At 34.5% G+C, this 25,619-nt stretch overlaps 1 protein-coding gene across 1 annotated transcript; it reads right to left on the bottom strand.

The window, feature by feature from the left end:
* CCDC82 (coiled-coil domain containing 82) lies at window positions 1-21,855 on the bottom strand. Its single transcript, XM_065882739.1, has 7 exons — window positions 21,136-21,855; window positions 20,233-20,431; window positions 12,478-12,570; window positions 11,018-11,142; window positions 8,132-8,302; window positions 3,717-3,902; window positions 1-66 (listed from the first exon to the last, which is right to left on the bottom strand). Exons 1-7 carry the CDS (start codon window positions 21,853-21,855, stop codon window positions 1-3), a joined length of 1,560 nt encoding a protein of 519 aa, XP_065738811.1.
* Between the last annotated feature and the right edge of the window lie 3,764 nt (window positions 21,856-25,619).

Here is a 25,619-nt window from a genome sequence, read left to right as displayed (position 1 = left end):
TCAGTCAAACTTCTCATCTTGAAAGTAATCCGCAGAACTGAGATATTCTTGAAGTTGATCGTATTTCTGTGTATACAATAAAAAAGCTAGTTATTTTACTCAAAGCAGGGAAGATAAACTAGGCCTTTTCAATCTACAGACACAAATAGGAGCAAGTTAATCTCATGGTAATTGTGAACAAAAATCTTTTTATTATGAACAGGGACTCAATTTCAAATAAGCATTTCTAATTCATATAAAGCATTGGAAAGAGATCAAAATGAACATTATTAATTTCATAACTTTCTTATAAATTATAAGTTTTCTATTATCATATTTATAGTAGAAACATAACAACTTTAATAACTTATTCAACAAAAATTTGCTGAACACATAACATATATCAAATACTCTGCTAATGACTGTTTAGGTATTAAAAAAATTGCTTTCCCTGCCCCTAAGGAGAACAGAGTTCACCAATGATAACAAATAACAAGTGCCATAAAGAAGTATAGACACTGTTACGCGGGTTCAGAAGAGAGGTTATGGTTAGCTGAGGTGACCAGGAAAGAGTGGCATTTAAGCTGTCCTGGGGAAAAAGATTTGGTAGGCAACGATTTGGTGGAGAGTTTTCTCTAGGAGACCAAAGTCCATACAACAGTGACAAGACAAGAGAGTACGGGATTTGACTACAATCTGAGGTTTTGTAGGGGAACTGAGAGAGATAAGACTGAACCAAAGAGGTAGTATGAAATGCTAGGTTACAGAGTTTAGCAATAATGTGACAGGCGATGGAAAACTGCCAAAGGTGTTAGGGCAGGAAATTGACACTATCTGAGGTGTATTTTTTGGGGAAGAAAAAGGTGAAACATCTAGTCTAGAATGGTTTGGCAACTACTTACTATAATAGTCTACGGTAATAATTTAGGTAATGAGGGCCTAAATTTGAGTGACAGCAATGAAGGTGGAGAGTAAAGACCAGGGCAAGACAAGAGAAGAAAGGAATTGGGATGATTTGGAGATTTCAAGCTTGACAGATTTCAGAGTGCTTCCTTCAGCTGAGGAGATGAACTGACCTAATGGTTTCTTAACTCTACTTATGAGCTCTGGTTTTACTCCCAGTAAAGTGAGTGAGGATCCTGATAACTCTGATGCTTGTGGTGACAGGAACTGAAACTTGATACTTCTATGGACATACTTTATTCACTTCCTGGTGTTATGTATTCACCACCCCATCCCAATAATCCTGTCTTCAATTTCCCTGGAAACCCCATCATCATAGGCACTCTCTTCTTAAAGAAAAAACATTTGTTAGAATTTGCCAGTGCATATGATACTCTGTTCTTCAGCTCTAATTTAGAACAAGACATATATTACTATTATGTTTATTATATTTTTTCATTTTATTATAATTTTGTATTATAATTTTCTTATCATTTGTTCTTTTCTTACACTTGAATTGCTCCTACCCTTTTAATATCATTAGTTAAAAACGGATCTCCTAGTTCAACTGTTAGGAGGAAGAATAAGAAGAATGAAGTTAGTCTAGTGGGCAGGTCTTTGGGAAGAAATGCTGAGATATCCCGAGATAATGGAAGGAAAATGCTCGGAGGAAGAAGAGTCAGGTAAGGAAAAAAGCAAGGTGTGAAACATAAGCTGGGGGAGGAATGACAGGAACAGATAGTTTGTGTAAGGTAAAAGAAGGGGTTCACATAATAATTGAGAGCTAAGAGCAGAAAGAGCCACGGATGTGGCCACTCAAGTATAATAGCACTGAGCCCTGGCATTCTAAAGGGTCAGAGTAACTGTGGCCAAGAAGAAGTCATGCATCATGCATCACAAGAACACATGTAGTGCTATTACTCAAAGACACACACACACACACACTGAGGGGGAGGCAGAGTGATGTTGAAAAATGTCAGGGTACTTGATAAATCCTGAAATTTAATCACAGCACACAAAGCTGCATAAGGGTTTATAATGGCTAATAAACTTCTTTGGTTTCTAGGAAATCTTTTGAGAAAGTCTGTAGACAATTTTTTTAAAGTAGGAAGGATCTCAAAAAGAAAATGAAGTTTTTTGGTATTTTATGTGAAAAAAAATGTGCACATTGTCCTAAACATGCACCATCTTGAAATACCTTCAATGCCCAATGCTAAGTGTTATTCTTTAAGCATAATGTGATACTTACTTGGCTTTCTTAAGAATGTTTTTTTTATTCCAGGTCCCTTCTGTTGTCATGGACCTTGTTAAGCTTTCTCTAAGGTATGTGATTTGGAAATGCTTTTACTTTTTTCTGCAAGAAGTTTAATGTTCTTCCCTATATATGAAATTATTATATATGTAATGCACAGTGATTTTGCTATAACTAGTACATAATTTTTTTAAAAATGCAGTGTTCCAAAAGGTCTTTCAACTCCAGGAGAGGGTTGGCAACACTTAAATGCATCAATAAAAGCACTTAAGAATTTAATGTCATTAAGGAAAATGAAGTTGGGACTTACTGGGTAAGTGATGGCTCTTCCCCAAGGCAAATGAAAAAGCACAGAGAAGGATAAGGAGGAAAGAATTGGAAGTGAGAGAAGTGGAAGCAAAGTAAAAGATAAAAAGCTGAAGAGAGAAAAATGAGAGCAAGACGACTTAAGGGTCAAGATGTGGGGGGCAGGCAAGGGGATCAGTGGGTGGTGGTTTGTGGTGGGCGGATAATTGTCAAAAGGGAAACCAATCTTGATGTCATTCACCAGCCCAGGAGACCTCTGTGGAACTTGTAATGTCCTAAGAAGTTCCTGTTTTGTTGTTCTCATTTTCTTTCCTTTTGCTCGTAAGTTTATTCTCTAAGCTCTCTTTTTATTTTTTTCTTTTACAATTTCCCTATGATATAAATAACGCAGGCAATGGATCTCAAGTCAGCCTTTTTTATTTTTTAAGATTAAATATACTGAGTTGCCTGAAAATCTCTTATCTGTTCTCTCTTATACAGTCATGTAACTAGACTTGTTTTAGAAGATTGCAATCATTTTAGCATTCTTTCCATGCACCATAACAATTCTAAAAGCTCTGTGAGCAGACCAGAGCTTATGAGCTGCCAGCAGATCTTCGGGAATCCAGTGCACTCTTCAAAACCCCCACTTTATCCCTGATATCAAATTTAGTGATCAACAGGATATGGGGGAATCAAAATCAGTGCCGTGGCCCGAAACCTCTGCATTCCCCTTGATCTCCAGTTACAGTGCTCACTGCTCAGTCCCATGTCCTCAAGAAGAGGATGTGGGTGGTATTAGAACTGGCAGCCGAGATCCTTTCCTCAGATTGGCACCAGGTGCTTCTTCTCTCTCAGGTCACAAGAACTGTTCTAAAGATAGGAAGCAGACAAGCAGAGGTGAGTCCTATACTTTGTCAAAGAAAATAAGGGGACTTAATATATATGTAAGGAAAACCACATACATAAAACTGAAAGGACAGAGGTCCTTCACTAAAGGACAGTATCACTGCTGATTAAAATTTATCTGATGAGTTGAGCGAATGCTTAGAACATCAGGGCACCTATTCAGGGCAGGACAATGATAAGCATGAAAGGAATGGGTGGAAGAAGAGAAAATACAAAGACAGGGAGAGAAAGAGAGGTTCTCCTTTAAATTTTACTGTCTTCTACTCTCATAATTTGTATCCTTTTGCTGATAAAAATTAGGCTCCAGAACCTACTCGATGAAATGGTTCTTCAATATTGAATACCTTACCTCCTTAATCCAGCCATTTTCTTTTGACTGATTGAAAATTCTCTCCACTGTTTCTTTAACCTGTTCATCTTCAACCTCTTCCGTCTTTGCAATGGAGCAACATTCCTGGTACAGCTTGAATTTAAAATGTTTCAGTTCATGGTAAATTCTGGTACGATTAGCACAAATTCTGCCAATAGTAAACACCTAAAGGAAGAAATAAACATCATCTGCTATGTGAAGTGAAGATATTGTAATGAATGTACAGCCTTTCTGGTTTTCAGATTTTCTTTAAAAGTAGAATCCAATAAATGCTTAATTTTTTAAAATTTATACAATGATTCCTTTACCTTCTTTTATTTAAATAACCCAGTTAATAAAAACTGAGCAACTGCTATGTTTCAAGTATTGAGCTAAGCACTGGAGATGCAGAAATGAAATATGTACCACCTGTATCAGGGGAATTTACAGCCCTGGGAGAAAAACAAATGATCACAAAACAATGTGCCAAATGCTATGCCTGGGATGCAATCAACGTACAGAGAAGGGACAATTAACCCAATCCAGAAAGGAGAAGAATCCTCAATAAGGTAATGCGTGAACTAAGTCTTTAAAACACAGAGTCAGCCAAGTTTGGGAAGGAGGAGAAAAATGGCTTATAAGGATAAGGACAGCCACACCCCAAAACAGAAAAGCATGCAAGCTATTGTATATACAGTTACTGAGGTAAAAATGCCTGGATTATGATAATTTTCTAGCTTATAAACAACATGTAAACTGAAACAAACTCTCATACCAATATTAAAAATTGGTAGTTTTTAACTACTTTTATTCTAAAATATTCTGCGAAGTAAAAAATAACTTTGTGTTTTATCCCATTTGTTTCCTGAATTAATGAGTCTGATATAATTATAACACATTAGTATTTTATTGTTAGAAAACTACAAAATTTTTGATTTCTATGTTTATATGGACTTCTGGGATTCTACGATTAAGAATACTATTCTTGTGAAGTCAACCACCCATTCTCTTTCAGAATGTTTTGAATGTATACTTTGTTATACACACCTATAGCCAAAACAGGAAAACAGTATCCCTGCACTGACCAAATTAAATATAATTGTACCTACATTATTTCACTCATTGTAGAAAACGCATCAGAAAGGGCTCCAAACTTTGTAACATGACCAATCTTATTCTCATAGAGTAACCTGAAGAAACAAACTTCTTCCTAACTTATGTATTTGTCTCTGTGTCTACATGCATAATAGGTTATGCTTTCATGAATTCAGTACAAATGATATAGTTACAATATTGATCTATGTAACTTGTCTTCTATCTGGCAAATAATAACTGGACCGTTTTTCTGAAGTCACACTGTAGGGATCACACAGGTGATGAGTTCAATACACAGTACAAGAGTATACTGATAAAGATGAATGAAAGTTAAATATGATGATCAGCAAGAGTCAGGTTTGATGCATCATCTTGTGAAGATGGTACCTGCGATACCTTAAAACCTTTCTTAAAATCCCCAAAAGTTGAAGAAAATCATGTTCAGATTTCTGTTCATGTTCTGGGAAAATCTGTTTTTCAGATCATCAGACACAATCAGGTATTATTGTTCATTGCTTACTCACTCTAAGTATCATTCCTATTGCAACATTATCATCAAACTAGTCGTATAAATTACAGTTCACTTGCCAGTAGCTCCCACTTTGAGTAAAGAGATACCACAACAGTTGCAGTGGACACTAGGGCTAGTCTCTCCATTTCTGCCATTAGAACAGATGATGTGGGAGAAGTCTCCTATGGTTGTTCTGGAAGAATAATGTGATTTTTTTACTTCTATTGCATTGTATTCTGTATTTCCACAAAACAAGAGGAATTTATCTATATAGAATTTTTAAGTTGGGACAAAAGGGAAGGAGAGGTGTTTAAAAATCTCTAATTTTTTTCTCTATGAAATAAAAATATCCACTGAAAATATTAAACATTATAATTTACTCCTTTCCATTTCTAATTCCTACCCTCTTGGTGTCTACCTTACACTTATGGAGGTCAATAAACCCAAAATTACCTTTAGAATATTCTCACACTATTTTTTTCTCAAATGTAATCACATTTTATATGGAAGAGCCTAAACCACTGTTAGTAAGGCTTCATAGAAAACAGTAAATGTAAACAGTAAATGTATACAGTAGTTGCATACACTGCAAGTGGACCTCTCCTTTCACCCCACCCCTGTTTTAGTGTATTGTTATAGCCCACTATACCTTATGAATTAATGTATACAGTACAACACAGCTTATATTGTAGCATGCTATTTATATGAAGTACTAAAAACAAGTAAAATGAATCTATGCTGTTAGAATAGTGTCCTTAAATGTCCAGAAATGTATTCAGAGAGTACTTTTTATTAACTAATTGCATTTCTAAACGTTAAGGACACTATTCTAGGGAATTCCCTGGCGGTCCAGTGTTAGGACTCGGCACTTTCATTGCCGAGGGCCCAAGTTCAATCCCTGGTCAGGGAACTAAGATCCCAAAAGCTGCACAGCACAGCCAAAAAAAAAAAGAAAGAAAAAAAAGAAGGACGTTAGTCTAACGAGATAGACAGTATTAAAAAACTTGCCAGAGAGAGAGAGAAATGATAAGTTCTGTGATGATTATCTTAAAGCAGATAAGCAAAGTGACATATAAATGATTACTAATCCACTGTGCAGGGTTAGCATAGTTCTATGAACTGATAAATCTGAAGACAACTATCTCAGTTACCAGTGTGAACTAAGGTACCCTACATATCCAAAGATATAAATGGAAACAAAGGTAAAAACTGTCAACAAATTTTCCTAAAGCAGAAGATGGTGATTGCAAGGCAATAGAAATAATCTGATTTGTAATTTATTAGATACAGCATGTAGAAACGTAAATTAACACTGTTTAACAAATTAAAGCAAGGAAATATAATGAAACATGCATTACGCACATCTATAATATCCAGCTCACTGTAGGTAGCTTTTTGAGGTATTTCTCTAGGCCCTCAAATACAGAGGAGCAGCCAGCTTCTTAAGGAAATTAAAGTATGGAGAAGAAAGAAAAAAGATCCTCAAGGAAAGAGGAAGGATGGGAAGAAGTTTGGATTTTGTTCCTAGGTCTCTAGGAACATTTAGTGCAATAGACTGAGTCAAGGGATTCTCTTTCCTCTTGGCCTGTTCTTTGCATGGACACATTACACCTTGCCACTTGCCTCAAAATTACTACCTCCTCCCACTGGGTCTTAAGCATCTTGAGGAGTCTGGACAGACTCTGGGCAAAACTGAAAAACTGACTGTTTTCAGTCCTCCTAACTGCCTTTCAGATTTCACATATTTTTCCTCTAGGCGATTTCCTTCTCATCCATGCTCTCAGACTTTACCATAAGCTGGTGGTCCAACGCCTCTCATCTCAGTACCCTACCCAAGACTGCTGTAACTAAAACTACAGTTCCTCCTCAGTAGCTGCAGGGGATTGGTTCCAGAACCCTCCCTGATACCAAAATCTTCAGATGCTCAAGTCCCACAGTCGGGCCTCCATATCTGCGGAATCCTCTCTGCAGATTTAACCAACCACAGGTATAAACATAGTACAGTCAACCCTTAAACAACTAGGGTTTGAACTGCACAGGTCCACATAGACAGGGTTTTTTTTCAATAAATACACAGTCGGTCCTCTGTATCAGTGGATGCGGAATCCATGGAGGGAATTCCAGAGGAAGATCTCAATATTAATATTTTTGCATTTATAAGTGCAACAGTTTTACAAAGATTTAAAAATAGAAGTAGTATACATTTGCACTTTTTCTTTCTTCACATTGCATTGCTCTGTTCTTGTTTATCAAATACATTTCTTCAAATATTTCAAACATTTTCTTCTGTTTTGTCTAGTCATTCAAAATTAACAGGACCTTAAATATATGGTGATTGCTCTAGGCTCTGAAACACTTCTGATGTAGTCTAGGCTGAAGCAGAATTTTCCTTCAAATCTCATATTGAGGTGAATAGGCCTCTCTGTCTGTGGATTGTCAATTTGGTAGATTATCTGCCCTAAAATTTCCATTGGGGTCAAATTCTCCTTTGGACTCCAAAAGGACTTCTGCTTCCCCTGCCCCAGTTACCTCCCTTTTCATCCTCATCCTATACCCTCTCCCCTCTCCCCCGCAGTTTGGGTGATGTATACTTAGACAGTATGCACTATTTCAGTATCTGACTGAATTTGGAGTGAATCTGCTATATAACACATATTTTTCACATTCAAAAACCGCACACTCTTTCCTTGTATTCTTTTCCCTTCTCCTGGTGCTTTCTCCATTTGTGAAAATAACTTAGGGTTACTTGTGCAGGCTTATTTAGTGAAAATTTCTAAATGTTGAGAACTAAAATGAAGGGAAAAAATACCTGTTTATCATGTGACATGAAATCATCTATTTCCATAGTCCTGGTGTTATATAACTTTCCTGATAAATGCACCGAATATGTACAGTGGCGATGCAATCCACAAGCCTGGCAGGAACAGTTCTCAGGATTCTTCAAATGGATACTTACATTAGAATAATTTTCTACTCGCTCCTGAAAATAATTTCAAAATGTAATGAAGGTTTAAAGGATAAGAAAAACAACAGTAAAATAAAACATAAAAACAGCCCAACCAAATTAAAATCAAAGTTAGAAATCACAATGATAGGGCAAGATGTAAGAGCAAAACACACTGGTATTTCTTACTTTAGTACTGAGCATAAGATATATTTAAATTTTAAAAGTGAATTTATAATTTAGGCTAGTAAATGAAAAGAAACCAGATTAGGGAAAAAAATAGTTTCATAATGCTCAAACTTTGGTTACTATTAAGCAGTGCTTTTCACAGGTTTTGATTTACTTCTTTTCCCTCTTCTCATCTCCAGATATAATAGTTAAAATAGGAAAGAATGAGCAGAAAAAATTCAGAATAATATAATAAAATGATTAAATTCATTTAGGTTAGTAAAAAATTAAGAAAAAACAAGATCACATTCAGTCTCCATTGTGTGAATTATATTTTCCACAAAATAGCCCAGAAATAATTTAATTCTCCTATGGTTTCTTACTAAAGTACTAGGAAAATAAACAAGTTTGAACTAGGATTTCTAGGTTGCCAGTATTGCTATGGCCGGTCTAATAGGTGAGTTAACAATGAGTAAACAACCTGAGAAAATATTTGGTATTCATAAATAAGCTTTATTAAGCTGTGAAATTACTTGTGCTTGAGTAGTTTTGCTTACGCTCTAGACCTGTGCTAGATAGTACTGCTGTGATTAGTAGCGTGGATCCGTTTACCACAATACGTGAACTGCACACAATGAGCATATTAGCAGGGTCACTAAACTGCATTCTCTATCAGCCTGACAGTAATTAAGTATCCAATATAGTTTCCTTTTTACATTGTATGATTCACAAAGACATTGTCTTTTGTCTACTTTTTACTGTTTCTCGTATTTCATGGTACTTCATGACACATGTCACTTACAGGCTGACATTCAGAGTGAACAGATGACTAACCACCTTCCCTTCCTGCTTCTCTGGTATTCACAGAAGCACATGCTGAGATGAAAGGTCTATCAGCTTGGTTCTCTGAGTGACTACAATTAACAGAGCACCCTTATTGGCTCACATTGGACATATAAGTGAAAGATAAACTTTGTTGGGTTAAGCTATTGAGATTTTCATTGCTGGTTTACTTTGTTCGTCACATTATTTATTTTTTGCAGCATAACCTAGCTTATCCTGACCAAGATCGTACTGAATCATCTCTGTCTCTAAATTTTTAAGCTAATATTTTCTTGTATATTACCGTTATTATTTCAACATTGGGTTATTCAAACTCAACATAACCTACCATAGTATGGTAAAGCATACTATAGCAGAATGGATGGGCTTTGAAGTCTGAGAAACCCTACCCCTAAGGTTTCTAGGTTCAAATATTGGCCTGCCTGGCTAATTACTAGCTGTGTAACCTTATGTTACTCAATTTTTCTGAGTCACAATTTTCTCATCTCTAAAATGGAGGAAATAATAGTACATTCCTTGAGGGGTTACTCTAAAGATCAAATAAGATACCTTACTTTGCATATCAGTTACTGGGAAAATTAAATGATCAATATGCTATTGTTTTATTAAAGACAAAAATATATATACCACATCCTAAGAGCTATGCTATGTGCTTTACCTTAAAAGTAAATAAATATTTTCTCTATCTGAGGAATAAACTGGAATTTACAAAAGTTAAAAAATCACCCAAAGTCAAAAAGATATATATGGTGGCCCTAAACTCAAGCTATCCTCCAAATTGAAGTCTTTTAATTCTTTTTTTTTTATAATCCCATAACTGTCCTTAAACCTAATCCATCTGTGGCTAATTTATCATCAGGTAATTCAAGGCCAAACAGGCCTTGGATGAAGCCAAATCTCCTGACATAAATGAGGTAGAGTAGCTAACGATTTAAGTGCTAGAAGGACTATAAGGAACTTGAACTTCTACTATCTTGCCATTTTCCTCTTGCTAATTATTAGAAGCTACAACGTTAGAAGTAGGGAGGAAGAAAAGACTTAAAAATCATATAGTACAGCCTCTACTATTAGAGATCATAAAATAGAAACCTAGGTGATAACATGAAATCAAATATATCTTATAAATTAAAAAGATGTTTCCCCCAAATTGCTAGAACTACAAAAATCTTAAGGTGGAGAAGGATGTCAAAGACTACATAGGTCAGTGTTTCCCTAATTAAGTTATGGGAACCAATATCCTAGAAGGTAACAATAGGTATTTCATGAAAAGAAGCCTCATAGTAAAACACAAATTTGGAAAGTATTATATTCTACATTGCCCTCTTGAAGATTTACAGTATAAATTCACACATTAATGCTCCTTGAAAGTCCTCCAGTTAAGTTAACCCTACTGTTTCTCAACCTTCTTTAACAATGAAACTCTCTTTTCTGAAATAATTAACATCCTGTGAGACAATCTCCTCATTTTAACAGATGGGCTAAGCCTTAGAGATGTTCTAAATTTACCATTTAGGACTACTTAATTATTGGATAGATATAACAAGTGTGAAAGACTAAAACAATTATAGCCTTTAGAAGAGATGAGAAACGACAAGCTGATTATTTAACAAAGAAAATTGTTAATAATTTAGAAGATTATTCAGTGTGACTGGTTATTGAAGGACTGGAGTGGGGAGGTCTCCCACTCCAACCCCACCCCATCCCCCGACCAGAGATTCAAAAACAAATAAAACTGTATACCTTATATTGCTCTTTCCAACGACTTCTAGAGACTAAGTTCTCTAGACGAGGCTGAACAAAGCGGTTATCCAAATAATGAAGAGATGTCAACATATCTTGTGCATATGATTTTTGCCTCGCGCCATCTGTTCAGGGGAATAATAACAACAACAACAAAACCAAGCACTTTGCCCGTATAAAATATTTAAATAATTGCATAAAGATTTCTTCCCATAGTTTTAAGAAGATAACTTGCTTGGTTGGTTAGAAACATTTTAAATTTAAAAAAATTAATGAAGTTAAAGAAAATCCTTCCATCAGAGCATTAGGGAAAGGAAGGAGCCACACAGGCTCTCTAATTGTTCCTTGAACACATCAAACTTACTCTTTTCTAAGGGTCTTTACACTTGCTGTGCTCTCTGCTAGATCCATGCATTGCTTCCTCCCTCACTTCTTTCAGGTTTCTGTTCAAAAGATACCACTTGGGAGACCTTCTTTGACCAATCTAACTAACACAGTTTCCTTTCCTTTATCACTCTTGATTTCCTTCTTATTTTATATTTTTTCAAGAATTAATCCCTTAGGTGAAATCATATCATGTTATATATTTGTTTACTCATTGCTGTCTCTCCCATTAGACTTTACGCAACAGGAGGCAAGAATCTTCCATGTCATAGTCATTGCCATATTCCTAGCCCTCAAATAATGCCCGGCCCTTAGTAGGCACTCAACAAATATTTGTTCAATAAAGTCTGAATGAAATCTTACTCTGGAACTTTGGTAGACATTCAGCACAACATATTTATTGTCTTTATTAAGAGCCAGATTCCGTGCTAGATACAAGGGGTGTGTATATAGAAAGTATGGTTCTTCTCACACTCTTGAAAGGGAGGAAAGCAAAAATACATTTTCAATATATATGAAAAGTGCATATACATCAGTGCCACCATACTCAGGATAATGATAGCACAAATGAAGGAGTGACAAATATTATTTGAATGGGTCACAGATAGCTTTCATAGTGGAAATGATTTCATACTCACTTAGAAAATCTAAGGTAGGAAGGGATTATACTCTAACGAGAAACAACGAGGCACAAAAGCATAAAAAAGCATATAACTTTTGGTGAAATTCAAGGAGCTTAGCGCTTAGGCTGGGACAACACATGGGTGTTGAATTACCCTGCTGTTTAATTAGTATATGTCCTGTATCCTCAAGTTCACTGTGAACTCTCAAAGGGCAGGGAAACTATTTCTATTGTACTTTCACATATCACAAATAATAAACACTAACAAGTTTTTCATGTGAATGGACTTTTGGTGTAGCTGATACTAGAGGGAACAACTGGAGGGCCTTAAGATTGGGTCTCTGTGGTTTTGTTTATACACACACACACATATATACATATAGAACAATGAGGCTGCTTAAAAATTGGGAAAAAAAAAAAAACCCTGATTCTTCCATTCATATTATTAACTTACCGTATAATGTTCCCAGAAAAGATTTATCTAGAGCATTGATCAGAAGAGCCTTCACAACTCTTTCAAAGTGAGTATAGTGGTCACTAAAAGAATCTGAAATTAATTTAAAATAAATATTAGAATCCAACAGACAAAACAATTCCCTAAATACAATGGGTTCCTTTCTCCAAGGCTAAGAAATTAAGAAATAGGAGAAATTGCTTAATTATCCTAATTTTATAGCTGGCTCAGTGACTTGTCTAGTCACTGAGAATGAAGATGAAAAAGAGAGAGGATGAAAAACTTCCCAAAGATCATAGTTAGTAAGTGTTGGAACCAAGGCTGGAACAGACACTCTGACTCTAGATTTCATGCTACAATCCCCTATATAAATGTTGTTCCACATGGTAGTTAGATTTGATACTTCAGAACATGGGATTTTAGACGTGAATGGGAAATCAGAGAAAATAAAATTCAAATCCTTCAAGACTAGTAAAAATGACTCAATGATGAAATAACTTATTACACAACTAGATAGAGGCAGAGTCAGGAATAGAGCTCAGACCTCCCCCAGAGCTTTTCTCATCGCTTTAATCCCTATATTGGATGGGCTTCTGTGGAATACCCCAGAAATATTGTTTATAACTTTTCTCCATGATTATAAAAAATTTCAAAAGGATACAGGAGAAAATAAACAATATTCATATTTAGGAATAACTTGACTTTTTCAAGGTAGCTAATCACCTTCCCCACACCCAGTCATTGGATACTTTGGTCATTCTGCTGATTTTCTGTGCATCCTTTATCATGTATTTCATATATATGCTAAGATTTTGTTTCAGCCCCATCTGCGCTTCCTTTCCTACTGATCTGGCTGTCATTCTCACATCAGTACTATATTGCTTTACTTATTGCAATTTTATGATTACTTTTTATATCTGGTGGGGCAAGTCCTTCCACTTTATTTTTTGTTTTCAAAGGTTATTTATTCTCATGTATTTGTTTTTTCAAGAGAACTTTAGGATTGTGTTTGCAAAGCTGAATCAAAACATTAATTTCAGAAGATATAACCTCTTGTATGATTTATTACCTCCCAGAAACATGCTTATCTCTTCTTTTACTCACACTTCCTTTCCTATGCCACAGCAAATTTTATTCTTGTACCTGTAAAGTCATGCTTTTCTTCTTAAGATTAGGCCTAGTAATAATTTTGTTCACTAGTGTAAATGGAATTTTCCCTCATTATATCTTCTAAATTATTGACAGCATATAAGAAAACTACTGAGTTTTACATATTTATTATGCATCTGGCATTTTTTGAGATGTTTTTCTAAGGAAAATGAGCTTCCTGGAACATTATAGAGCTGGTGAGAGAGATACTGTTTGGGAATTCCTGGGCACTGACTGCTTTCTCCCCTACCCTGAGGAGGATGTGGTCTTGCTAGTGCTAAGTTTATTTCAAAAACCAAGAGAATGTTTATAAATATTCTCTTATTAGAGAACAGAAGCACATGGACTGTTGGTGTACTTTCTTCTGAAATGGAGATGTAAGCCCAGTGTAAGAGGGCAGGGGCAGAGCAAGAAATGGGCCCCTTTTTCTACTCCAACAGGTGCCTCCCACTCATATAGAGAAAAAAGAACTTAAGAAAAATATGGAAATAGATGCTGCATCTACTCCTACTCTCAATATATTCATATCCTTTCTCTTAACTTCTGTATCTTTGGTTAAATAAGTCAGAAACTGATAGTTTGTGTATAATCATATTATGTTCAATAATGTCTTTTCCTTTTCAATAGTTATATTTCTTGTTTTACTTTCACATCTGTTGCATTGCTGAAAACATCTAGAACAAAGTAGGAAATATTTTTGTCTTGTTCTTTATTTTAAAGAGAATACCTCTAGTGCTTCATTATGATGTTGGATCTTGGTTTAAAATATTCTTTGTTATGTAAAGGACATATGCTCATATAACTATTCATAAGACTTTTTGGAAAACTAGATATGGGCATTGAATGTTATCAAGTGCCTTTTTAGAATCTATTTAAATTATTATTTTTTCTCTTTTGACATATGCAACACATTAATATGGCACCTAATACTAAACAATTTTTATAGTTCTAAAAAGAATAGAGGACTTTTTCTTTACTCTTGTAATTACAAAATTACTTCCTTCATATGCCTGTTTGAAAATATTTTTCATCAACTTAGGATGTAAGCCTCTTTAATCTGCATAAACAGGTGTGTTTGGCAACTCAAAAATATTTTCTTCTATGATACTCTGAATTCACATCTCCATGTGTCTTTATATCCAGAAACATGGTAAGCCTCTGAACACATTCAAATCTTTTATATATCTCACTAAGGTTATGTAATTTTCTTCCTTTAGATTTCCATTTGTTCTGTATTCCCCCCCCCCACAGGAATTTGTGAAATAGGGTCTTCATTTCTATTCCTTTATGTATTATCTCCTCCTTTAGAAATGTTTTATTTTTCTCTCTATGCTAGAAGCTTCTAGGGTTTAACCTACATATCATTGATGAGATTTTCTGTACTGTTAATTCTGCTCTCTACTGCTTTCAATATAGATTTTATTTCTGACTTTATATTTTTCATTTCTGGCAGTGTATCCTTAACTACCTCCCTTTCACCTCAAACTGTTCTCTCCTCATGACTATTTCTTTTTCATAGATTGCAAAGCAAATGCTTTGTACAATTTTCTTCCATTTCCTTTAATGAAACATTTTTTTCATGGGCATTTTCTTCCCGAGTCTTCAGGGCAGGGTTACTTTTCCCTTGTGCCATATGATTTCACTGGTACTTTTTATTTATCCTAAAACAAGAGGAGGAGTTCTCGAGAGGATTTAATATTTAACATAAATTGTTGTGAGACTGCTCTTAGTCATACCATGCATGTTGATAGAATGATTCTGTTTAATTGCTAGGTGGAGACTAAGTTAATGTTCACTCAATCTAATTTCCAGTATTCTAGCAAGCATTTTTCTAGCAAGGCACTAGTAGACTGAGATGTACTTTTATAATGTACTACTTGGTTTTCTGTCACTCTGAACATATGATAGAGTACTGGAAAAATAATATAATTTTTAGTATCTACAAATCTGAAGGTGTTCCTATCTCTCTACCCGTGTATAACATTATTACCATGTGACCTATATAGATCTGTAATACAACAAACCATTCCTAGTCCATCCCTCTACTTTCTTTGATATCTTTTCTGGGAGTTGCAGTCTCAGAATAAATATGAATAAATAATAATAGGGATTGATGAGAAGGGAAAAAGACTGTCTTTTAAGTGCTTCAACCATGTAGCAGGAGGCTAACTATTCTATTTTAAGGTGTTACAAATGTGTCTGTCTTTCAGAGCCAAATAGCAGATAGCAAGGAAGTAACAAAATGTCTTCCTACAGTAGAACTGTTCTCTTCAAAAAGGTAAAATTGCATATGCCACTGATTGTGAGTCTCAAGTGAGTGCTGAATTTGGAGGTCTGAACATTTCTCCCAAATTCTGATCACATGTTGAATATGAGTAGTTGTCACTGTTCTTATAGAAGTTGGGGATGGGGGGAGAATGAATCTGGGAATACTAGCCTAATTACAACCTAACCCAGGCCACAGAAGGGTGTTCACTATTCATCATATAGATTATTGCCTTAACAAGAAAATGTATGTTGATTTTCAAATGTAAGAATTGATTTATAGCAACTTTTAGAACATAATCCCTTGGCATATCAAAAACTGCCTGTATTTAGTTTCATTTATTATATTCTTAAATGGCATAATCATTGTTACCTATTAAAAACATTAATCAAATCATAAATTATCACATAAAAATATGTGGGTTTTTTTTTCCTCTGACGTATTAATAAATCTGGTCACGCCTAACATTTTTGTTTCTTAAACTATAAGACCAAGGAGCCTTCAGTCAATATATTTATCTTAATCATACATCCATCCAACTAATAAGTTCTTATAATGTGTCACCAAGTCTAATGTGTATTAGGATTACAAAGAGAAGTGAAGCTGATTAACGATTTAAGTAATTTTTTGGGAAGTAGGGATGCTCATTTGGATTTCTTTACTGAGCTTTACTTTTTCACATACCATAAAATTCACTCTTGGGTGCACAGTTCTGTAACCAAAACACGAAGTTGTGTAACCACCATGACAATGAAAAAAACAAGTTCTACCACCAGCCCAAAACTCCCTTATGCTCCCTCTCAATCATTTAGTTTTGCACATATTGAGTCTGAGATGTCTGAAAGACACCCTGATGACAAGGTTCAATAAAAATATTTAAAAATTGGGCCTTAAGACTATGGAGAAATCTGTGCTGGAAATAAAAGTTTGGGAATTTCCCCATAGATTGGGCTGAAGTTATGGGGCAGAGACTGCCTGAAGCACAAGCAAAATGAAGGTAGTTTGAGGATGGAACCTTTAGAAACATCGATATTTACATGGCAAATGGAAAAAGAGGAAAGCAATATTATAAAGGGGAATGCAAGAAGCGAAAAAGAGAACTTTGAAAGTGAGAGTTGTCAATGGTTAGTGGCAAAGCACACAGCAGTATCAGGTTAACATAAGAACCAAAGCGCATCTTGGCAACTAAAAAGTTATCACTAACTTTGGTGAGAGCAATTTCACTGGATCGATGGGTATAATAGTCTAAGCACAATGCTTTGCAGAGTTACTGGGAGACTTGAACAAAAAGATAAGATTTAGAATGGTGGCTAATAGAACATGCCAACTGAAGGGAGGAAAGGCATTAATGTGGTTACTAGTTGAGAAAAGAGAGCTTGTAAGGATAGAGCCAGAAGGAGAAGCTTCAATTAAGAACACAAGATAAAATGTATTGCATAGAAAATGAGGTACATCTCCTTCTAAGGTGGAGATGCTCAATAGTAAAAGCAAGCACAGAACTTGATATTTACCCAAATGAGTTGGAAACTTATGTCCATAGATATATTTGCACACAAACATTTATAGCAGCTTTATTCATAATTGCCAAAACTTAGAAGCAACCAACATGTCCCTCAGCAGGTGAATGGATAAACAAACTGTGGTACATCCATACAATGGAATATTATTCAGTGATAAAAAGAAATGAGCTATCATGCACATTAAGACATGGAGGAAACTTAAATGCGTTATTAGGTGAAATATGCCAACCTGAAAAGGCTACATGCTGTATGATTCCAACTATAAAACATTCTGGCAAAGGGAAAACTATGGAGACATTTCAAAGGTCAATGGTTGATAAGGGTTCTGGGGGGGGAGGGAGGGAGGGATGAGTAGGTGGTGAACAAGGCATTTTTAGGAGAGTGAAACTGTTCTGATATTGTAATGGTGGATACCTGTTGCATCATTATACATTTCTCAAACCCATGGAATGTACAACACAAAGAGTAAGCCCCGACACAAACTATGAACTACAGTTAATAATGTATTCATATTGGCTCATCGATTGCACCAGATATACCAAACTAATCCAAGATGTTAATAACAGGGAAACTCTGAATGAGGGGTTATATAGGAACTCTCTGTACTTTCTACTCAACTTTTCAGTACATCTAAAACCTCCCTTAAAAAAACAAAAGTAAGCATAAAAGTGTAGGATAGAGAAGAAAGTTAAAATAGTTCCCATATGGTGGACTTTTATTTTCATTAATTAACAGGAGTGTTTATGAGTGGGTATCTCTCAGTAAATGTTCTATCACATTCTAGATATTAATATCCAGAATGATGGGACACTTCCTAATTGAGTTTTCCTGGGATTCAAATGTCCAGATGGCAGGTGAACCAGTGCCTACTGACATAAGGAAAAGTCATTAACTTTCAATACACAGATGCTTAACACTGGCATTTCTGTAACTGATAAATTTCTTGAAATTTGATTCATACCTAAATCTACTAATTTATCTAAATCATGGTATCTAATTTGAACCATATTACACTTAACTTTAGTAAATATGTCCTTTAATTTTTTGGGGAAAAAATGCATTCTTGAAGAAAAAAAATGTTTTCATCCAACAGAGTTGTACCAGAGTTGTAAAACATCATAAAAAACTATTTAAATTTATGTACAACTACAGGGATCAGAACAATAATACATATTTAAAGACATCCTAAATTTTCAGGGCCCTATTATTTATATTTTCATTGTGTGAAAATATAAAAGATTCTAATTTTCTGATAGGTTTCACTGAGTTTCACTTCAAAAGATCAGATAACACCTGTGGTTCTCAAAGTGTGATCTGTAGACCCCTGGAAGTCTCCTAGTCCATTTAAGGGGATCAGTGAGGTCAAAGCAATAACACTAAGATAATTATCTGCTGTTTCACCATGTTGACATTTTCAATGATGTTGCAAAAGTAACTATGGATAAGGCAGCTGACCCCTTAACATGAATCATGGCTATAGAACCAAACTACTAGTAATTATTATAATCATTCCTATGCATTCAGTAAAAAACCTACTTTCACTTAAGAATGTCCTTGATGAAGCAGTAAAAATTATTACTTTTATTAAATCTTGAATCTTGAGGCTACACCTTTTTTGTATTCAGTGAGATGAAATGGGAAGGATGGATAAAGCACTTGTGCTGCATATCAAGTGTAATATCGTACTTTGAGAAAAAACTGAGTTGGGAGTTAAAAAAGCCTCATTTGTCAGGTTTACTTGAAACACCATGTTTACTTGAGAGAACTATTGACGAACTATGTTATTCAGGCATTTGTCAAATATTTTGTCAAAAATGAGCAAAGAGAAACTGTCATTTCAAGAACTCACAGTATTTGTTACCGAAGATAAAAAACAGATTTTTGAGTAGAAATTAGAATTTTGAAAAACTTGTATTTGTTACTATGAGCTTAACAACTTCCCAATACCTAAAGAATTTTCTGATGAGATTGGTGGTGATATTAATGAATGTGATTTCTTAAATACTGTATAATGAAATGTGTCAATATATGGAAGAGCTACATAACCCAGTGAACCAATATTTTCCAAATGATCAGTGCATGATGTTACAAAATCATGCATGGGTAAAAGATCCATTCAAATTACAAGACAGACCAATGGAATGTAATGTAAGTACTAAAAGTTCATTCATATGCTTTCACATTCTATACTACAAACTAACCTTTAAGAAACTACCACTTGTTCAATTTTGGTGTGGTGTCAAATGAGAATATCCACAATTATTTAAAAAATGCTTTAAAAACAATCCTCCCTTTTCCAGCTACCTATCTGTGTGAAACAAAATTGCTTTCATCTAATATCACAAAATATCACAACAGACTGAATGCAAAAGCCGATATAAGAACCCAGCTGCCTTCTGTTAAGCTAGATGTTAAATATATTTATTAAAATATAAAACATTGCCATTCTTCTCATTTTTTTGAAAAATAGTTATTTTTCAGAAAAATGTTATCTAACGAGCTTATCACATTACACGAGTTATTTTATGTCATTTAATTAATAGATATATTTTAAATTTCTCTTTTATATTTCTACAATGGTAAATGTTGATAGATATAACCCACAGAAACAAAAGCTCTTTGGGGTCCTCAATTATTTTTAAGAGTGTAAAGGGTTCTCAAAACCACTAAAATAAACTATTATTAGACAAATTTACCTGAAAATGAAACCACAGCTCCTAATCAATGATTTAGAACATGATAGTAAAAGGCTGATTTGATACTTAGTATAATATCATGATTAGAACAAGTCATAAAACATTCTCTTGATATTTAACTTACAAAGAGAATTCTGCTTTACTAATTTCAGTTTTTCTCCTCGTTGGCTTTTATTCTCTTCATCACCCTCCTCATCTTGCACTACAAAGTCATCAATAACATAATCATCTCCATCTTCATCATATTCATAATCATCTTCCTCCTCCCCCTCCTCCTCCTCATCATTTTCATCACTGCTTGGGCAGGATTTCTTTTCAGAGTCCTAATTAAATTAAAACATACCTTTTAGTATTTTTAGTAAAGTGTACCTTTAAAAAACTGTCAGTATGGGGCTTCCCTGGTGGCGCAGTGGTTGAGAATCTGCCTGCCGATGCAAGGGACACGGGTTTGTGCCCCGGTCCAGGAGGATCCCACATGCCGCGGAGTGGCTGGGCCCATGAGCCATGGCCGCTGAGCCTGCGCGCCCGGAGCCTGTGCTCCGCAGCGGGAGAGGCCACAACAGTGAGAGGCCCGCGTACCGCAAAAAAAAAAAAATTGTCAGTATGGATGTGAAATTAAAAGATTAAATCCGAAATAAAAAACTGATTTGTATAAGTTAATTTTATATTTTAAGGTTAAAAAAAATCTTATGTTAAATGTTGAACTTTTGAAATTAGGAGGAAGATAATATACCCTGGTAAGTGAAATAAGATGTTTAAAATCGACATTAAGATTATAAGTAGAAATTAAAAACAGGAAAGACCAAATTTTAAAGAAGTCTTTCAATTTTAAAAAAGAGTGAAAGAATGAGGCTCATAAAAAATATTATTAGATACAATACTGCAATCAAACATGTTCAAGGAAACTTGAATAAAAAGTAAATTTTAGAATTATTGTGAAATAGAACAGACTCAGGCCCTTTGAATTTTATAAAATACTTAAATAAAAAGTTAAAAACAGTAACAAAACCAATAAAATATAACACACCTCAAAATCTCTACTACTACTGCGTCTCTGACGAGATCTCCGTTTTGAGAGGTCTTGCAGTTTCTGGAGCTGTTCTCGCTTTCTTGCGGCTAAAGTTTTTTCAGGTTCTTTTTGCTCCATCTCCACTGAAGAACATTCATCTTCAACCACTCTACGTGGATGTTTAACTCCCACTTTTCTAACAAGGATATCACTGTCGTCACTTTCATCACTGTCGTACATCACAGAGGAGATCCTTTTTCTCTTCCCTCGCTTGATGTGTTCTTCTTCTAAATCCTCCTCTGTTATTTGTCCAGAGTGTTTGTTGAGATCATCTTCCTCTTGACCTGAATGCTTTTCATGATCTGGTAAGTCAATACTTCCATGTTTGGTTTTGTTCTTTTCTTCTTCATATGTTGAACTGTTGCCAGTGTTAATGAGATGCTCACTATTGTTTCCTTCACTTTCAACTTTAATTAATTTAAGCTGTCTTTCATTTTCTGGCTTCTTATTACTATCAAGCCCCTCGTTACTATCAGGTTCTTCATCACTGTCAACACTTTCATTATTGTCAACACTTTCATCACTATCAAGCTCCTCATCGCTCTCAAGCTCATCATCACTATCACATAATTGTGAGAGACTACTTCTTTTAGTCCGCCTCCAATCCACTCGAGATTTCTGTTCACATTCTTGAGTTTTAGAATTTTTCCTTGTTTCATGTCTTCTAATATGTACCATTTTCACTTAAGCTTCTACAAAATAAAGTTATTAGGAATATAATAATGATAACCAGATTACAACAACGAATGCATTTATGGTACAAACTATATTTATTTGGTGTTATTAAATGGTTCACAAAGGTAAAATCACATGAAATATCTGAGTGAAGATGGTTGCATAATTTGCATAACAAATTATGGAACAAATAATTTATTGAACATCTATGAAATCATCATATGAACATCTATTCTGAATTATGTTGTATGTTGTGCTGATAGAGGTTCATAATTAAGAAAAATGCAAGGTAGTATTCATTTAGTACCAAATGAGTGATAAAAAAATAACTGCAATAAAAGTGTAAAGATGCAGGAAGATCAGAACAGCAAGTGTTTCACTGAAAATTTTATTGAACAGATATGATCTGATAGACCGCTGAAGAATTGATTAAGTTTGAACAGAAAGAATGAAAGACAAAGGGATTTCAGGAAAAAATGATAAAGTTAAAACTTTGGCACTGAGAATGAACATGACATGTTTAGTAACAAGTGTGACCAAAAAGGTGTGAAAAAAGGCTTTATGCTGGAAAAAAGAGACCAGTATAGAAAGGTAGGGTGGAATTACAGAATGATTCCTCCCATAAGCAAAGAAGGATTCTGAATACAGAAATTACATGAATTATAACATAAAAGTTAAACATTTATATGAAGAAAGTTATAAAGTACTAAGTGACATAAAATAGGTAACTGCAAAATTGAGTGATAACTTATCTACCAAGATTTCAGCCTCCATATATTTTAGTAAAATGGCAATGGCTTTAATCCATTAAAAGTTAAAGATACAATATAATCCAATAGAAAACTTACTAACAATCCAATAACATAGGTGAAAAAACAAAAAAGTTTCATGGCGAAGCAGAGCATGGTACTGGGAAGAAAAACAAATGATCTAAGTTCCTGATTCAGAAAAGGGTGAACACCATCAAAATTATCACAAGTATACAGTAAAAGAACAATTAGAGACAATTTAACTAGAAAAACGGTAACATATATATACTTCTGTGGTTGCTAAGGAAAATAAAAATATGATCACCATGCAATGAGACTGACCTCATAATACACATATAAGAACTTATGTATTCAACCGAGTGCTGTCTCCTTCAAAGAAATCACATTATGAGGTTGATTGTTCCAATATTTCCATGATGGCACAGAATATTCTGGAGATTTTCTATTTTATTTTCAAAAAATATGAAAATAATCACACTTCATTTTTTATCCCAGAGAGACATTTAAATATCCACTTTATTCACTTGTCTTAGTTATAAGGGATTGTTACCAGCTTCCAGAAATGAAAGGCAATTTGAAAAGATGAAGATTAACTACTATTAGAGATATTTTTTAAATGTGCTGCAAACTCTGATGGTAATTCCAAAACTAGAACGCCAGAAATTTTTTGAGCAATGGCAGTGTTACTGAACCCAGTTTATAGCTTCCCAAGATGATTATCTTTTTAGTTGGGGGGGAGATACCACCCATTTCATTGCACAAATTCTGTTATGTTTATAAGGCAATGTGACTGCTTCTATAATGGTAACAACTCATATAAAATCAGAACAACAACAGTTGCTAAGATTATGCACAAGAAATTATAATGTAGGCGACCTTATGACACTAAATGCTACAAGATACCTTCAGCACTGTAACAGCGATCTACTAAATCCTAGTCCATAGACCAAATATTCTGCTATTTGAAATTACACTTAGGTTGCATTTTACAGAAGGTTTATATTAAAATCAGCAAAGAATAAAACTGTGTGTGGTCAAAATTACTCTTTTTAAAGATCTCTATATTACTCTTCAAAGTATGGATTATTGTATACCATACTGCTGCAAATTATGTCCCCCCAGTTTCTCTTTCAGGTTTTAAACAGATTACTGTCTTTTTTCTTTTTATTAAACACCAGATAAACTACGCAGGTTATATTTTGAAGCCATATAATACAAAGAAGTATTTTTTAAGCATATATAGTTATAAATTTGCATAAGCTAACTATGCATGTGCTTTACACTACAATAAGAAGGTAAGGCTTTTTTATAAATCTGTCTGAATTGGGAGAAATAATGAAAACAAGTTTATGAAAACAAAAGACAGATATGGCCTCAGTAGATACACTAAAGTATGGACAGGAGGAATATTAAAGTGAAAGATGATTTTATTAGTACTCAAAAGCAGTTTCATACACACTAGATGATTATCTTACAAAACTATACCATGTACAAAAGACAGTTATTTCAAGAGGTGTTTCCTATGAGAATAATAGAAATGATTAAGAATGTCACACTATTCAAATACCTATGACTGCACAGAGTTAAGCTATTAAAAAACGCTATATGTATAGTAATTTTCAGTGCATTTTCAAATATATTTTAAAATCCTGATAATGATCCTAAAAGGAAGATATTGTCTATCTTCATTTATAAAAATCAAAGCCAAGGACGTAGAGTTTAAATGACTTACCGAAGATCACACAGCTCGTTAGTGACAAAGCAGGGATTAGAAACCAGATCTCCTGATTCCCCATCCAGTGCTACACAATGACTACTGCCAATATTATATTTGTACAAGGTAGGAAAAGTTATGCCTTCAAAAAGTCATTATTTTATCTCTCATTCAGGCTAAATTTTAGTTTCTGAAAATAATCATTAAAATAGTTTGACAAAGAGTTTACAAACATGCTTTTTAAATTATGTAACTGAATTTTAGTGCACATGAATTAGGCCAGAAACTTCTGTAAATTATTTATCTAACAGGCAAGAAAAGAATGTGCAAGAGAGATGAAAATTTGCAGACTTCCCTCTACCACCTTACTGATGACACTGACCACAAAATTTAAGGGATTCCCCACTGAGTCAAAAAGTAAAGATTCCAAAGAAAGGCAGTCTCTGATGAGAAAAAAATTATTTTGGAAAGCTGCAGTATTGAATGTTTGAGGAGGCAAATTTTATGTAAACAAATCAAATTTCATTTGGCCAACTGCCAAATTTCCAGGGCGTCTCATATTTCAAAATTGCTGTTTATATCAATAATGTCAAAAAATCTGTCATTGAAAAGGAAGATAATTTGATTATGGTTGGCTCCTCTTTTTAAGTGTGGATACTTTTACTGTGTGAGCTGGGGAGGGAAGAAGGATGACAGGGAAAAGGTGAGTGAACTGAACCTGAAGAGAGAAATGAGAAGATAGAGCCAGGCTGATGGGTAAGACATCTCTTGATCATTATAATTCATTCAGAAAATAATCCATGCAAATGGATGTAATTTCTATATATGCTGAGTATACACTCAATTTTTTGAAATGAAAGTTTTATCAAGCTTCTTTAATGATACCTTACCTTTAGGCAAAGAGAAAAACAGGGACTCCACACAGAGAGCATTAAATAAGTGAATGAAGATGATCAATACTATCACATCTTTGTGTTTCATGGTTAAAATCATGTAAATAGCACATACTATCCTGTCTGCCAAAGAATGTCAAGGTGATAACCCATAAGGCTTGTGTTCTTTCTCTAGCATGGTAACTCTACAACTAAAAAGGGTACTTTGATGCCACCTGAATTTCTCATCAGAAAAAATACCCTTTATTCTAAAGTTTGAGGTTAATTCATCAAGAAAAGATTCATTCTAGGAATCAGCGACTTGCCCTATGAACAATGTAGGTGGTAGTTTACACTTAAAAATTTGAAGGGCGATGGAACCCCAGCCATTACTTGAAATTCCACCAGAAG

The sequence above is a fragment of the Phocoena phocoena genome, chromosome 8 (genome assembly GCF_963924675.1).
Source record: "Phocoena phocoena chromosome 8, mPhoPho1.1, whole genome shotgun sequence".
Classification (NCBI taxonomy): domain Eukaryota; kingdom Metazoa; phylum Chordata; class Mammalia; order Artiodactyla; family Phocoenidae; genus Phocoena; species Phocoena phocoena.
This window is presented reverse-complemented; position numbering and strand designations above follow the sequence as displayed.

Bases quoted from the DNA above. Each gene is read 5' to 3' on its own strand.
- CCDC82 (XM_065882739.1), bottom strand. From the start codon at position 21,855: ATGGTACATATTAGAAGACATGAAACAAGGAAAAATTCTAAAACTCAA. The intron at 12,571-20,232 runs GTAAGTTAAATA...AATTAATTTCAG, and splicing joins AGTAAAGCAGAATTCTCTTT to ATTCTTTTAGTGACCACTAT. The intron at 3,903-8,131 runs GTATTTTTTCCC...TTCTTCCTTTAG, and splicing joins TCATGTCACATGATAAACAG to GTGTTTACTATTGGCAGAAT.